The sequence below is a fragment of the Myotis davidii genome, unplaced genomic scaffold (genome assembly GCF_000327345.1).
Source record: "Myotis davidii unplaced genomic scaffold, ASM32734v1 scaffold199, whole genome shotgun sequence".
NCBI lineage: Eukaryota > Metazoa > Chordata > Mammalia > Chiroptera > Vespertilionidae > Myotis > Myotis davidii.
In genome coordinates, this window is record NW_006290680.1 from 3938879 (window position 1) to 3956129 (window position 17251).

The following is a 17251-nucleotide window of genomic DNA, read 5'->3' on the forward strand; positions in this document are numbered from 1 at the left end:
TGCCATGCTGCAATCTGAGCCTGTGGGGTGGCAGGGAGGGAGGGACTGAGAGGTGGTCAATGCACCTCATGGCGACTGGTTGAGCAGTCGTTTCGGTCATTATGCTTATGGTCCCTGGCCTTTTATTATATAGGATAGTGGCATATATTATAATCTACCAGTAGTGGACCCAAGTGAATATTTCCTTGAGGTTTCCATCTCACTGTGCCGAGTTCACATTCAATGGCAACCTCTTGGTGGCAAGTCCACCCCTAGTTGCCATGGAAAAACGGCATGAATAATCCCATCACTGAGAAGGAACATTTAGCTCCCAGTGTGAATTAATACATGGGACTGTCAGTATAAGTACTTAAGGCCGTTTAAGATTTCTGGCACCCAAACTGGATGTTATTTCCTTGATTAAAACTTCCCAGTACCCTCAACATGTGATAACTCCTAAAGGTGGCTTAACAGGCCTGGCATCACCACTCAGCCTCATCTCTTACCTCTGTCTCCAGCCAGATGAATAGCTGTCAGTCCCTCAAATATACCATCCACACTCTCACCTCTGGGCCTTTTCACCTGCTTTCTCTGCCTGGAGCACGCATCCCTTTCCCATCTTCTCTTCATTTAGCTAATTCCTCTTCATCCTTAGCAACTCTGCTTGGAGGCCCCTGAATAGATGCCCCACCGGTCCCCCCCTACCCCCCCGCGTGCCACAAACACACACATTTACCATTTCAGTGCACACAAGCTAACCCCCAGCTGCTAGCACCCATATTTATTGCCGGGAGGCTTTTTGTGGTCACTGGAACCCACTCTGCCAACTGCAGGACAAGCCTGAACTGCTGGGGAGTTAAAGTTTCTGGGAGCACTCCTACAGCAGTGACTGACAACTGGGTATATAAATTCCCCAGTTCTCTTCCTCCTCAGGTGGGATAATGCCAAGGTGTTTTATACCAGCCTCAGAATTTCCCTATGTGATTAAGCTCCAGCTGCTCACAGTGCTAACTTGCTTGACAACACACCTTCCTTGGCTGCCTTTCCTGTCTCATTTCCCGGGATTTCCCTTCTCTCCCAAAGTAATTGCTTGTCTTTGAATTCTTGTCTCAGCATCTTCCTCAGGGAAACCCATACTGAGAGCCACTGCACCTGAAAGCCTTGACTGGCACGGTCAGCACCTGAGGAGGCAGGGCAAGCTGGATGTTCCTTCCCAGCTCTGCCACACCCCTGTCCTCACCCCAGTCAGCACTCATCATGCTGTGTTATAATTGCCCAGGTCCCCCGGAAACCCAGACAATTTGCTGGGAAAGAAATGTAAATGGCTTTTAAGCATTTAAAAGGATGGTCAGTTTCATTCATAATTAATGAAATTCAAATAGAGAATGCCAACTGATAAATGCAAATGAAAAGACAAAATTAGAAAATCGTTTACAATCCCTGATAATTGGTAAGGACCATCAATTGATGAGGAACTGGATGTCCACAAAGTTCTGATGGGGAGAGGAGAAATAAACATTTAACATGGAGAGAAGTGGTCACCACCGTAACCCAGTAATCAAACTTGGCGTTGTTAATAGTGGAACAACAAGATATTATGGACCTCCTGAAGTGAGGCAAAATGAAGCACACAGCACAGCCTATCAAGTATTAAATTCTGGCCCCCAAAATGTTTAACTTGAATCTAATCTATCCTTTAAATCTAAGTACTAGTTTATAGGAAATACAAGGCTGAGTATGACAAGTTAAAGGACATACCACAATGACCAATCAATGCTCCCTAAAGTGAAGCATTGTACAAGACAGCTGACCAGTCTCTTCATGAGTCAAGGTTATGGGGAAAAAAATTAAAAAGAGTGAGGACCATTCTAGGATGTAAGGTGTAAACAGAATTTACCACATGGTCCTTGATTGGATCTTGGTTGAAACCAGCAATGAAGACATTCATTTCTGGTATAACTGGATAAATTTAATTATGAACTAGATATTAGGGCCTTCTTGTTATTTTTTTAATGTGAAAAATGTGTTGATTTATGTAAGAAAATGACCTGTGTTAGGTATAAAGTAATACTGAAGTTGTTAGTGAGTGAAATATCATGATGCCTATACTTTATTTCAAAATACTTCAAACCCTCTCCCCCAAATTAAACATTTGGCAAGTTTTTAGAATGATGATATCTAGATGATGGGTGCTCATTGAGCTATTTTTGTTTACTGTTTCATGTGTTTGAAAATATTTTTTAAAAATTTTAGCCTTACCCGAGGATATTTTTCCCATTGATTTCTAGAGAGTGGAAGGGAGGAAGGAGCGGAGGAAGGGGACAGAGACAGAAACATTGACATGAGAGAGACACATCAATTGGTTGCCTCCTGCACAAGCCCCTGCTGAGACTGGGGAACCTGCAACCAAGGTACGTGCCCTTGACCAGGAATCAAACCCATAACCCTCCGGTCCATGGACCTATAGTCTAACCACTGAGAAAACTGGCCAGCGCTGAAAATGTTTTTTATACTAAGGCAAAAAGCAAATAAAAACTATGAGATACCATTCTTCACCCATAGATTTTTTAAAATGTTTAAAATATGTTGTGTTGGCAAGGGTGTAGGGCAGTGGGCACTTTTATAGACTGTTAGTGGGGATTATAAATTGGGACAGCCTCTTCTGAAGGAACTTTGGCAAAGACATATTCTTTGATCCAGCAATTCCATTTCTAAGAATTTATCATACAGATTATTCTCAAATATGTGCACAAATACATATGAATAAAGACGTTCACTGCAGCATTGTTTTTAATAACAAAAGATTAGAAACAGCTATATATGTCCATCAGTAGAAGTTGTTCAATTTATTATGGTGCATCTATACAATGTTGGATCTTTTAAAGTATGGGGTAGAACTGTGTTGATAAGAAACTTTTTCCAAAATGTATTGCTATGGAAAAAATACAATGAGCAGACCAGTGTCTGTTTATCACTATATCTCTTGTGTCATTGAAGTGCCTAGTACATGGTGGGTGCACAATTAATATTTGTTGAGGGGATGAACACACACTGAGTGTGAGGCTGAGTCTGGCTCCCTGGATACATCAGGTGGAAGACACAGACAGGGGCCAGATTTTCCACCTTGATCAAATTCTAAAGCCTTATTCCCCTGAATTCACAGACATTTGAATTTTCCCTCAAGACACAGTATATCCTTCTTTGCACAATAAAACTGAACAAGACACGTTGAAAAAGAGAATTTTCTAAACGAGGTTGGCTTAATTTGGTGACTGGGACTTAGCAGAAAATGTAGCTCCAAGTTTCCTTGGCAGCCAAAGAAAAAAAGAGAAACCCATGAGCCACAGAACTTTTGTTAATGGGTGGAAGGAACACCATTGATTCCTCAAGAGCCATGCTTCTCTGCCTGGAGGGTGAGGTGGCCAGGGCTCCTTGGTAGTGTGACTTGGGGGAGGGGTTGGAAACTTAGAAGCTTATTTTTCTGGTGCATCTATTTGCTCAATGGTAAATAAATTACAACAATATTTATAGTAAGGGAAGAAGAGGATATTAAGGAACTTGATATAAAGTTCTCATGAATGTTTAGGATAACCTCTGTTTCTTTGGGCTCCTCTGGTTGTGCCTCAGTCTCCTGGGGTGAAGATGTGACCTTAGGCCAATGATTGACATCTCTGAGCTTCCCCTTCTTCATCTGGGAAAAGTGATTATTGTGCAGATGAAATGAGATGATGCATATAAAGTATGTGGGTTGATAACTGCTTGCTGTGCTGCTGTTTATATTAATATGTTCTCATGGTCTTATGGCCAAGAGCATATTGGCTAAGACTTTGGAACCAGATAGCCTGAGTTAGAATCTCAACTCCACCACTTACTAGCTACGTGACCTTGGGCAAGGTCATTTAGCTGCTTTGTACCTCAGTTTCCTCCTCTGTAAAATGAGGCTTATCAGATTATTGTGAGGGCTAGATGGGTAGATGGTTGTAACGCCTTTAGAACAGTGCCGGGATGCACAATAAACCATAGTTTGTTCTCTTCTTCTGCTCTTAGAGGTCCTTCAGGAGAAAAGTTAGAAAGTAACAGCTTCAAGGAGAGACAAACTATTTCCAGACACTAATTTATAAAAGGAACGAATCTCTATAACACCAGTTCTCCTAAAGAAATATTTGCTTCTTAGAAGATCGAGGCAGGATTTGTTTACCATGGTGGAATTATCAGCAGGGGACTGACCAGATAGGAGCTACCTGGGCGGCATGGCTTCCTTCCCCGGGGCTCCAAGCTCCCTTCCACGAGCCTGATGGAGAGGACTGGTAGCTTGTCTCTCTTGAGCCAGGGGCGGGCCACGGGAAGGAGGAGGGAAGGAGCTCCCGGGATCCCCCTAGCGCCTCCCCTACCGCCCGGTGAGTGATGACATTCACGGAGAGGGAGGGAGGGAGCGAAGGAGAGGGGCCGGCTCCACGAGGCCATGTGATGCTGAGCGCGAGAGAGCCGCGCTGCTGCTGCCGGAGCCTCCTTCCTTCCTCCCTCTGATCCCGGCTGTCATGGCGACCCCCAACAACCTGACCCCCACCAACTGCAGCTGGTGGCCCATCTCGGCGCTCGAGAGCGATGCAGCCAAGCCTGCGGAGGCCCCCGACGCTCCCCAAGCGGCCAGCCCCGCCCATTGGCCCAAGGAGAGCCTGGTCCTGTACCACTGGACCCAGTCCTTCAGCTCCCAGAAGGTATAGCCAGAGCAAGCAGAGGAACTGCATGCGCCTGGTGGCTCCGAGGCTTGGGGGGAGGGGTTAAGGGGCCTGGGGACCTGGTGTAAGACCGGAGGGTGGAATCTGGGGTTTCCAGGCCAGAGGACAGAGGCACTGGGCTGCTCCCCCTGGAGGTGACTGGCCCTGTCTTGGGTGCCAGGAGCACCGACCCCAATTCTAGGAATATCCATCCTATTCCCCTCCCAGAAAGGCCAGATCTGTTCGAGGATGGAGAAGAGAGACAAAGGCAAGGGGAAGGGAATGGGCACTGCTGGGAAGGCCGCCTGCTGGAGGGGCGGCTGCGGGAGGGAGGAGGAGCACTTCCTGGATCCAGCCTCCAGCCGGGTAGTCCCATCGCAGGCCAGGCCTTCCAGCTGCTGTCCTAGACACTACAGGCCTTTCAAGTTTCAGTTCCTCTGCCCCTCTGCCTGGGGGTTGGGGGATCTGTCTATAGCCCCCCATCCCCAGCCCCTTGCTTGAGAAGGAAGGAGTTAACGCATCTTCTTAGACCAGTCCAGATGTAGAGCTGTGTTTTGTTCTTAAAGGCACAGATAGCCTCTCAACCACTTCTCAGACTCAGGGGACCTAGGGGGCAGTTGGTAATACAGCCTGGTGCTGAGTTATTGGGGTTCCCGCTTCCGGGGGAGTAGGGGTGAGGGCCCAGCACTGCGCCTGTAAGACAGGAGTGCCTCTAGGGGCGTAATTTCTAACCCAGGGTGACCGTCGTGTTTGTGGGGCATGGATTCAGCACCATGGTCAGGGCCCAGCATTTAGGTCCCATTGCTTGTCCCTGGAAGATCCTTTTGTTCCATTCACTCATTTCCCAGATGGAGAAACGGATTCTATAAAGAAAACGGGCCTTGGAACCAAAAGATTTGGGTTTGAGTGTTGGTCAAGGCTCAGTTTTATATTCTGGAAAATGGGATAATAATGATAGCTACTTTAATTCCAACCCCTCTGGGGGTTGCTGAGAGGTTTGTTGAAGAGGCAGTGTGCCTACTGTTCTAGAATGGCACTGCTCAAACTTGGTCGTGCATTGGAATCGCTGCATGACCCTGGTTAAAGCACAGACTGCTGGGTCCCACCCCAGAGATTCTGACTCAGTCGTTCTGGCGTGGGACCCAATGTACTGCCTGTCTAACAAGCTGCCAGGTGATGCTGATGAAGCCCACAGGTGAAAACCGCAATCTCACCATTCTGCTCAGAAGCTTGTAGTGGCTCCCCAGGTCCCTCCGGGAAAAAGCCTGAGTCCTCATCATGGCTTCAGGCCCTATTGTAGGTCCACGGTCTTCCTTTGAGTGATCCCAGTTTAGGGTATAGACTCTGAGGCCATACAATCTCTAGTGGGATTACCATCGTCCCCAGTAACTTGCTATGGGACTTTGGACAAGTCACTTGTCTCTCCAAAGTCTCAGTTTTATAATCTGTAAAATGGAGCTAATGGCAGTACCTTCATCAGAGGGCTATTTTGATGGTGAAATGAGATGATGCACAAAAAGTGCTGACAGCAGTGCCTGGCGTGGAGTCAGGTTCTGTTACTAATAGGTGTTAGGATGTCGATAAAGTACTAGGTACAGGAGAGGTCACATTAACCAAGGCCCCACTGGGACTCGTCCATAAGTTTTATACATGCATGGTGAACACCTACTGTGTGCCAGGCTCTCTGCAGGTTGTTAGGGGTTTGGAGATGAATCAGCCTGATCTCCAGGTGTTAGAATCTCCTCCCACCCAGAACCTCAGGAGCCAGTGGTGGGAACTGGATGGGGGACAGAGGGATAGTATGAGAGCCTGGTTCAAGATTGTCCTCGTCCTCTCAGAGTTTGCCCTTGTCTTAGATGTACTTGTGGGGAGCCCCTGCCAGGAGTAATAGGCCCAGGTCTGGGTCCTGCCATGGGCTAGTCCTGACACCCAAGATGGAGCAGGTCTCCCAGAAGCCCCCTCCCAGATGTGGCAGCAGGGAAGTAAATGACCTCTTCCTTTGCCTTTCAAGCTCTTGGGCACTGACCCCCAGCTATGTCCATATTGCTGCACTTGACCATTTACCCCACCCGCAGGAGGCCCACAGGTGAAAACTGCTATCTCACTCTTCTGCTCAGAAGCTAGTAGTGCAGTGGTTCTCAACCTTGGCTGCACATTAGAATCCAGAAATCAGGATTTTAAAAAGATTCCCAGGTGATTCTAATGTGCAGCCAAGGTTGAGAACCACTGTTGTAGTGGCTCCCCAGGTCCCTCCGGGAAAAAGCCCGAGTCCTCATTATGGCCTCAGGCCCGACTGTAGGATCCTAACTTTGCTTGGGTCATGGACCCCTCATCAGTCAGGGGAAGCCCCTGGACCTTTCTCAGAATAATGCTTTTAACTGAATAAAATGATATACACAGAATCATTGGGTTAGAAGGGAAACCAATTGTATTGAAGTGCAGCTATTGACATATTTTTAAAACAAATTTGTTATGTAATGACATGTTTCTATATTAACCCATTATATAACACAGTCTAGTGGCAGGACTGATAGCAGCTGTGATACTGAAGTCGTGATAAGTGTAACTGGCACAACTGTGAAGTTATGAAGATATCTGACTCGTAGGGCTGACAATATTCCAGGCATGCTAACACTACCATCCTTTATCGCCTACACTCATAACGGAAGAAAAAGCTACATGTCAGTTTGAGATTACTGAAAATAAACATGTAATATTTCCATCCTAGTTTAAGGATTCTCTAAGTTTATTCTTAGACCCCTGGGCCTGGGAGTCTCAATTATAAGCCCCTGTGCATGGTCCTTTCTGTCCTCTTCCCCGTCCACCCTGCTCCAGCCACACTGGCCTCCTCCCACACATCCTTTTCAAACACTGCAGACATGCTCCCACCCCAGGGCCTTAGCACTGTCTGTCCCTCTGCCTGGAACAGTCTTCCCCAGATCCCTGTGTGGATCACTGCCTCACTTCATTCAAACCTTTGCTCAAAGGTCACCTTCTCAAAGAGGCTGCCCCAATGGATTACCCTATTTAAAATGATCACCTGTCTCCATTGTACCCTGACATCCCCAATTCTTACCCTGATGTATTTTTTCTTTTTTCTGTCGCACTCACCATCTTTTAATATGATATCCTATCATATTAACTGCTTATCTGTCTTCTCCCACTAGAATGTCAGCTTCCTGAGGACAGAGATCCTTGTTCACTGCTGAGTCTCCCATACTTAGAACAAGACCTAGCACAGAGTAGGCACTTGATAAATAAGTGTTGGAAAGTGATGAATTTATAAGCCATAGGTGTTACTTTTTTTTTTTATAAAAAAGGTATTTGATTCTGTCAACCTAAAACTGCTTTAAAATATAAAATTTATTAATTTAAAAGCAAGGTATTTGAGATAAATAAACTAAGGCTCAGAGACTCTAAGTGTCTTTTGCAAAATCACACAGCAACTAAATGCCTGGGAAGAGACACCAATTCAACCCATCACAGTTGCCTCAGAAACAAGGGCTTGGTGCGGGGGGACAGTGCCTGACCATGACAATGAAGAGAATTTGCCCAGAGATGGCTGATGTCTGGTCACACTGAGTGGTGACCACCTAAGTCTGCTCCGGCCCCCAGGAGGCAGAGATGGCAGATGGCCTTGGCGACTGCATGCCCTTCCTCTGGGCCTGGCTTCCTCCTGCCTCCCCTCCCCTGCAGGATGGCGCGTGGGCTCTGGCCTTCAACTCAGCTAAAGGAGAAAGTCTCCTTGGCCGCTTGCCCATGTGACCTGAGGCAGCTCCAAGCAGGACTGTTACGCCTCTAAAGATAGTCCCCTTCCCAGGCAGCAGCCCCACCTGGCACCCTCACTGGAATCTCAGGGCAGGACAGATGCCCTGCCAGGACAGAGGCCAAATGTCTGGACTTGCCAAGGGCAAGGGCTTGGTTTGGGTTCTGTTTCCATCCATTCAGAGGCCCCAGCTTGGCCCTGAAGCTGGATGACTGGGCGGAGCCTGACCTCCGAGGTAGGAGGATGCCAGGATAGGCCAGAAGGGAACGGGGCGGTTTGGCTTCAGTCAAACTCCAGCCTCAACCACTCTGGGGCTTCTCCAGGGCAGTCACTGCCCATGAGCTCAAATGTACACATACACAGGCGTTCTCACTCATGTATACTCACTCCTGTCCACACTAATGCACACGTGTTCATATAATACTTGAAGACTCACACTTACTGGTACACTCATCCATATACACACATGCACACAGAGACACACACACACATTTGTTCATTCACACAGTTGCTACTCACGCTCAGGCACACACACTAACACACCCAGACCCAACAGATACACCCCCGGGTGCTCACTCTCTGCCACGGTTCCTCCCCTTCTCAGACAGACCCAGCAGTTCCCTCCCACAGCCTGTCTCCTGCGTGGTCTGAATGTAGTGTCAGTTCCCTGCAGGTCTGCAGCCCCTTGTTTTACTAATGAGAAAGAGGCGGCTCAGGAAGGGGCAGTGATAGCTCTAAGGTCACACAGCATTGACATGGCAGAGCCAGGGTGAGGATTTGAGAGCCTGCCTCCCAGTGCCATCTGCAGGACCTGCTCTGGCTAAGGCAGCAAATGAATTTGTGAATGAGTGTTGTGAGTTTCGGTGCCAATTACCTCTCCCTCCCCACAGTTCACTAAACAGAAGGGGGTGTTCGTGTTAGCGGTGAGCATGGGGCATGAAGCACTCTTAAGACATAACCAGGAGTTGTGTGGTGTGTGTGTGTGTGTGTGTGTGTGTGTGTGTGTGTGTGTGTGATATCAGTGATGTTAAAAACCATGTATTAACCTCCTGTCTGGGACTTTACCCACATCTCCACCTTGAGCCAGCCTTGAAGTGGATTACATTCCTCATTTCACAGAAACTGATCAGAGGGGTACAGTGACTTGCCCAAAGTCACACAGCAAATAAACAACAGAACCAGGTTTTAAGTCCATGTCTGTCTGCCTTCAAAACCTAGTCCAATGCAAGTAGCTAAGATACATTACCTCTACTGTATGCCAGGCACTGTTCCACAGGAACTAATTATCTAATTCGCACAACAGTCCTCTGAGGGAATTGCCATTGGGACTCCCATTGGTCAGGTGAGGAAACTGAGGCACACAGATGTAAAACTATTTGTAAAGCCAAGTTCAGCAAGTAAGTGCTATAGGGATTTGAATTGACACAGTCTGGCACCCAGCCCAACATTCGGAACATGACCCCATGCTGTGTCTTCTGGGTCTTTAACTCCGGACATCAGGGAGGGAGGCTGGGGATGCCCAGTTCCCAGAGCTTCCTATTGGCTGTGGGACACTGATGCTTGATGCTCAGGATGGGTGGAGGCACTTGCCATCTTTGTGTGGGGGCGCGGGGCGGGGGGGAGGCCTTGGGTAAGTCCAGCCTTCTTTCTGAGTCTCAGTCAACAGAAAGGGGACATTTGGACGAGGTGATTGCTGTTTTCCAGCTCAGAAATTTTGGGCTGGTTTAGGACATGCCCCTACTTCAAGGCTCTCCATTAGCTTCTACCAGCTCAAATGTTTGTCTGGGACCCTCTGGAGACATAGGGGAAAAGCTAAGGAGGGGGCAGATCCAGGATTCCCTGGAAGGAGCCCACAGGGCAGAGAGCACTGGTCTGGAGGGTCAAGAACCATTGCTCGCAGGTTTAGGTCTGCCACTAAATTGCTGTGTGACTTTGGGTAAGTTACTTATTCTCTCTGGCCTTTCGTTTTCTTATCAGTAAAAATAAGATAGTCCCTGCTCTGCCCTCTTCTGAGAGGCTACTATGAGCATCCAGCAACCAGATGGGAAAGGTATTTGGGGACAGTAAAGGGCTCGATAGATATTGGCAAGTTCTTTTTTTCCTCAAATAATTTGAAAAATTTAGCTGCTGATGATAAGAATTTCTGCAAATTTCCTGGCCGACTCCACCCCTGGAGACCAGGTTGAGAGTCCAATCATGATAATGATAATTGGGAATTGAGTGCCATCTATACACCAGACACTGGATTGGTACTATTAATACTTCCATTTTGCAAATAAGGAGACTGAAGCTCAGAAAGTTTAAGGAATCTGCTCAAACACAGCAGAGCCAGGAATTTTATCCCCAGGTATGCCCAGCTGTGAAACCCAGCCCCATAACCACCAGGCCCTAGGCCCCTGGGAGATAGTCCCCCTACCCAGGGGCCCAAGAATGGCCTGGAAGAAACAGTGTCCCCTCCTGTGTGTGACCTCTGACCTCCCTCCCCACATGCCCAATCCCACCTGGGCAGAGTGTCCCTGTGTGTCCACCTGCCTTCCCCGCTCTGACCCTGGCCCCTGTAGGTGCGGCTGGTGATTGCAGAGAAGGGCCTGGCATGTGAGGAGCGGGACGTGAGCCTGCCTCAGAGTGAGCACAAGGAGCCCTGGTTCATGCGGCTCAACCTGGGTGAGGAGGTGCCCGTCATCATCCATCGCGACAACATCATCAGTGACTACGACCAGATCATCGACTATGTGGAGCGCACCTTCACAGGAGGTATGGCTGCCACCCCCACCAGAGGCCCTGCAGGTTCAGATGGGGCCCCAGAGCCTTGGGAAGCCTTCAGAAACCCACTGGAGCCATGGGCAAGGCTCAGTCTCCCCCAAGATGAATCACGGGCTCAAATACCCCTAGGAGCTGCATAGCCACAGATCTCCACAACACCCCCACTCTGGTACTACTACAGAGAAAGGGCATGGTCCAGACACCCTTCCCCTTGAAGCTCTGGGGCTATAGCTTCCTTCCTCAAAAATTCTAGAATCACAGGCATGGCCACAGACCCTTGGGATCCCCTCGGGCATGAACAGTCCCCACAGTCAGGGTAGAGATCTCCCAAGGATGCCAGGGCACCAGCAGACCCAGCCCCCTGAAACCTATAAGCATAGTCAGGGCCGTGGACTCCCAGGAAGCCCACAGACATGGGCCCAGATATCCCAGAACCTTACAGACAAGAATAGGGCTGACACCCCAGAACCCCATAGAATCCTATGTCCCCTTCCCTCCCTCCCTCTGGCCTTGCTTCGGTTCAGGAGCTCACAGCCCACAGTGGAGGCTGCAAACAGCAGCTGAGAGGGGATCAGGGACCAGACACGCACAGTTTAAAAAGAATATGAATTAGTTGCCAACATTTAAAAATCAAGGAGATCTAATCGATGTGCTTTCTTTCACATTGATATTTCTCTCTTTGCCTCTCTCCTCTACTCTCTCTAAAAGTCAATGGAAAAATATCCTCGAGCATTAACAATAAAAATCAAAGAGAGTTGCATTTTAAACGTCCAGGTTTCCAGCTTCTGTTGAAGGCTGGCAGTCAGGAGCCCAGGCTCCCGCCTGCCCCTCAGAGGACAGCTTGGAGGTCTCCAGTGAGGAGGGGTGGTGGGCTGGACCACTAGGATCCCCTGTCAACTGGATGAGGACTGTATCTCAAGGAGTCCGGGAAAGGGTGTGGGCCGCGGACCTCTGGGCCACAACATTTTGGATTTCCAGGATGCTGGGGTTGGAAGTTGGGGTGCCAGAGGTTGGCCTCTCTGAATCAGGGGCAGGTGGCCGAGTCGGGCCTCATGCCCCTGGTCCAGCCCCGGCTGTGTCTCGCAGAGCACGTGGTAGCCCTGATGCCCGAGGCGGGCAGCCCACAGCACGCACGGGTGCTGCAGTACCGCGAGCTGCTGGACTCACTGCCCATGGACGCCTACACACACGGCTGCATCCTGCACCCCGAGCTCACCACCGACTCCATGATCCCCAAGTACGCCACGGCTGAGATCCGCAGTGAGTGCCCGGGGCAGTGCACCAGTCCCTTGCTGACCCCCTTCATTGCCCGCCTGCTCCCTTTCAATGGGAATCCTTCTCCTCTTGCTCTCACTGGTGTATCTTACTCTCCTTTTCCCTCCTTCTCTCCTCTCTCTGTCCCTTTCTGTCTCAGTTAATCTCTCTGGGTCTCTCTCTCTCTCACTCGTTTTCTCTACATCTCTCTGGCCTTCCATCTCATTCACCCTGTATTACACTGAATGTCTCTCCCTCTATTGCGGTCTCTGTCTCTCATTCCCATCTCCTGCCCCCTACTCTTGTCCTGCCATCCCATACAGAGGCTACAAGGCTGTTTATCTCCCTAGAATTTTGTCTATTGTTCATGGAAAATTGGGCACCTCCCCACAGGAGTCCCAGCTCCAGACACCTAGGGTTGGGGCCCAGGGAGGTCAGGGCTATGGTTGGTGGCCCAGCATTGAGTGACATCAGTGTTGGCACCACCAAGGAAGGCTGCCCAGATATGGCAAGGCCCCCTATAGGGTTTCTGATTTCTAATTCAAGCATCACCCATGTGCTGGTAGCCTGGACGTGCCCATGGCCTAGTTCATCCTTTTGTTTCCAGCATCCAGTAAATGGGGGTTAGATTAAATCAGAGTACCCATCCACAAGTGTTTACAGACTTTTGTCCAGGCTCTGTGCAGAAACCATGGGGTCCTACAGACAGACAAAGCATGATAATTCGAAGTAGATGATAGGTGCCCAGTAAATGGTCACCCCCTCTGAAAGGAATAAGTTTAATGTTTAAAGGTGGGAAGGGGGCAGATTGTGGAACTCAAGCTCATCTTTGAACAAGATTCAGGATTTATCTATATTGTCCCATCCCCATTCAATCAAAAATATTTGTGAGGTTTTTATTTTTTAAATATATTTTATTGATTTTTTACAGAGAGGAAGGAAGAGAGATAGAGAGTTAGAAACATTGATGAGAAAGAAACATCGATCAGCTGCCTCCTGCACATCTCCCACTAGGGATGTGCCCGCAACCAAGGTACATGCCCTTGACCAGAATCGAACCTGGGACCTTTCAGTCCACAGGCCGACGCTGTATACACTGAGCCAAACTGGTTTCGGCTGTGAGGTTTTTTTATTACCCAAACCCTGGGCCAGGGGCTTAGGACAGATGAGGACAGACATAGCTTCTATCCTCCCAGGGTCACAGTTCCATGGAAGCAGAAAGACAAATGACCAGGTAATTATACCCTTTCCTGGACTCCTTAGTGTGGGATAAGTAAATTTGAACAACTTCTCCAGGACAGTCTGACCCTTTATATCAAACATAGAAAGGACCAGATCTTGGAGATTATCTTGCAGTTACATTTGGGTGTGTGCGCCAAGAAGTATGTACATGGATATTCATTGCAGTATAGGAAGTGCTCGCAAGAGGATGGAAGTAACCCAGTTGTCCATGAGTTGGGAACTGGGTAAATAAATTCTAGACCTCTCACACAATAGAATACTGTGCAGCTGTTTAAAAAAAATAAAGAAGCATATGGAATGCTAAGATGTATTAGAGAGTAGGGAAAAAAAGTGAAGGGGAGCCGAAACTGGTTTGGCTCGGTGGACAGAGTGTCAGCCTACGGACTGAAGGGTCCCAGGTTTGATTCCGGTCAAGGGCATGTACCTGGGTTGCGGGCACATCCCCAGTAGGAGATGTGCGGGAGGCAGCTGATCGATGTGTCTCTCTCATCAATGTTTCTAACTATCTCTCTCCCTTCCTCTCTGTAAAAAATCAATAAAATATATTTTTTAAAAAACGTGAAAGGGAAAAAAAATCAGTGTGCTATTTAGCATATTTAGAAAGAGGTTAAATTAGATGCACAAGTGCTTGCAAAATAAGGAGTATTTCTGGAAGGATGCATGAGAAGTTGCCAGTAGTGCTTGCTTTGGGGGAGTGGAAATAAGGGACTACAGAATGAGAGGAGAGTTACTCTTCACACAACATTCTTTAATGTTGTTAGAATTTTTAAACAAGTATGTATGCATAATCTGTTCAAAACCAAACTGTTTGATAAGGAGGCTGTGGGAGCATAGAAGATGCCCATCCCAACCACTGGGGTCATGGAGGATTCTGAAATGCAGCAATGTCCAGGGATGACCCACACCCAAGGATAAGTTAAAAGGGGAAGGAGAAGGAGAGTCCTTTCAGATTCAAGGGTAGGAGAGGGCATGGTGTGTTCTGGGAACCGAAGGAAGTTCAATGTGGTTGAAGTATAGCCCAAGGATGATAGTGTGAGTCTGAGGAGCAGGTCTGGCAGAACTGGAATTTTATCCAAAGAGCAGTGAGTGGAGAAACAGTGATGGGAAGTGACATGATTGGATCCGCATTTTACAAAGATCACCCAACTGAGAATGGGCAGAGCAGTCAGGAGGTCCTGACTGTCAGCTAGGTGAGCAATGATAGTGGCCTGGACTAGGCAGAGGTAGTCCTAAGTGTTTCTGGAGGCTGGAGGTGCTCCCCCTTCCTACTCTGGGCCATTTGGAGGTACCTAGAAGGCATTGTGGGGGTGTCCAGAGCAGGCCAAGCCTGCTTCCTCCTTTGAAGAGGCTGAAAGGATCCCAGGGCTCCAGCTCAGCTGGAGAGGGGTGGAGAGACATCACAGGATACAAAAGTCCAAGGTCTTCCCTTGGCCTGGTCTATCCCCCTGGTGTCTGAAGAGAGCCATAGGGCAACCCCAGTGACTATCAAGAGAGAAGATGCTGTACTTGACCTTCAAATTCATAAAACATCAATGAGGTTTAATATAGCCCCAAAGTAGAAAGACCTGGGAATGTGTTTATTGGGTTTTTATCAGGCCAGGAGAAGGGTAGTGAATGGAGAAATCTCAGAAGTCAGAAATTTAACAATTTTTGTATACCCATTTACTTAATCATTTCATTCATTCATTCATTCATTCATTCCTTCCTTTATTCATTTAACACTCACTGAGCTCTTTCTGTACCAGGTCTGCGCTGGGTTTTAAGAGAACAGAGATAAATCTGACATAGCCACTTCTTTCCAGAAGCTCAGATTCTAGTGGGAGACACAAACATCCAGAGATAAGTACATGAGCATCAAATCTCCATGTGCAGCAGAACAGGTTGTGCACTGCACAATCCAGGGGGCACTTTTCTCATAGACGACAGTGTGAATGGAATTGTGCGTGGCAGCTCTGAGTAGTGTGTCTGCATTCTCTGGCAGAAACCTGCACCACATACACTGGATGACTAAGGCACTGAGTGATCAGTTTTCCTAGAAAATCAGGAAAGGCTTCATGGAAGAGGTGGTCTTATGCTGTATCTGGAAGGGGATTTTCAGGAATACAGAAGACTATTCTGGGAGGAAGAAGAATGTGAGCAATGGCCTGGAGGTTTGAAATGGCCAGGCACATTCAGGAAATGTTAAGTATTTACTAGTAGAGTGGCTAAAATGTTACCATCTGGAGATAGGGACAGTTGGGGGAGCTCAGTGAAAGATGGAGTCAATGTGGGGAGAAGAAGTGGATCCTGTATTGTTGGTGGTCTTGTCCCACTTCGGGCATCCATTTATGCCGGGGTTCATGTCCCAGCATCAAGAAGGGTTCAGGAATCTGGAAAAGGGGCTGCGCGTAGATGACATAGGAATCCAGAGACTAATAAAGAGTCCGGAGACGAGATATAATTTTGAAAGGCATTGGGGGGTCAGAGGACCTTCAGCTAAAGGAACTGAAGAGTGCCTCCTTGTCTAGGACCCTTGCTTTTATTAACACAATTTGTCCTAAGGCAAGGTGGAGATAATACACTTACATGTAGATTAAGATGCCCTTTAACTGTCTGGCAGCCACAATCAGTTTCCTATTCAGGTTTGGGGAAATGCCTTTAGCCATTCCCAGATGGTGACTACATGTGTGACTCAACCCTGTTGAGTCCCCAAGTCTCATCAACCTTTTGATGAAACTCTTAAAATTATGACATGCTGGAATTGGTCTATGGCAATCCTGCTGGGTCTTTTAAGACCAGTTGAGGAGCTTGGACATTATCTGAGGGCAGTGAGGAGCCTGGGATGGGTTTTAAGTAGGGAGTGGCATGATCAACTGCGTTTTGAGGAAGATGTCCCTGCCAGAGTGGGAAAGGGCTTAGAGTGGAGAAAGTGCAGGTGACAGGGGTAAATCATAATCATCCAAGCAAAAGATTAACAGGGAGAGTGAAAGGTTGAAAGGGAGAAGGTAAGTATGAAAAATATTAAGGTGAAGAATCAACAGCACCTGGGCTGATTTGGTGTGGGGAGGAGGGAGATGGAGGGGTTGAGGACAATCCTTAGGCATCTGGCTTTGCTTCGTGTGTGGGGGGATGCTGCAATCTGGGGAGAATGCAGGGAAGATGATGAGATTGGTCGGGCCAGGATGTCTTCAAGAAGCCCAAGGATGTCCAAATTGAGTTGGGGCCCAGGGGAAGGGGCAGAGCAGGATTGGGGTGCCACCACATGCTTGATCTACCATGTCCAAGACTTATTGACCAAGAATTCCAGAGAATCCTGCCCCAATAAGGGAACAGACCCAAGATCTTATCCCACTTAATATTTCCACCTCCTCTTGTAAAACCCATAGTTCATAGTTTACACTTTCAACGTTAAAAATTTTCAAAGTTAGATTATAGGACACTACCTTTCTCCCATTAAGGATAATTCTCAAAATACTGGCTTGAATTCCCATCATTGACCTACTTTCTTTCACACTTGCCTTTTTGGCATCAAGGTCAGTTTTCCAAGGAA

General features: G+C 47.9%; 1 protein-coding gene across 9 annotated transcripts in view; it reads left to right on the top strand.

The window, feature by feature from the left end:
- The window catches only part of GDAP1L1 (ganglioside induced differentiation associated protein 1-like 1), a 38367-nt gene that overhangs the window by 12722 nt on the left and 8394 nt on the right, over positions 1 to 17251 (top strand). For 5 of the 9 annotated variants that reach the window (XM_015563923.1, XM_015563924.1, XM_015563927.1 and 2 more), the window contains 2 exons: positions 11025 to 11217; positions 12313 to 12486. In XM_015563923.1, coding sequence (XP_015419409.1) covers positions 11025 to 11217; positions 12313 to 12486 — 367 coding nt within the window. Of the gene's footprint in view, positions 1 to 4298; positions 4698 to 10972; positions 11218 to 12312; positions 12487 to 17251 lie in introns of those variants that run through there. The other 4 variants (XR_001513856.1, XM_006763766.2, XM_015563921.1 and 1 more) reach the window with 3 other exon arrangements.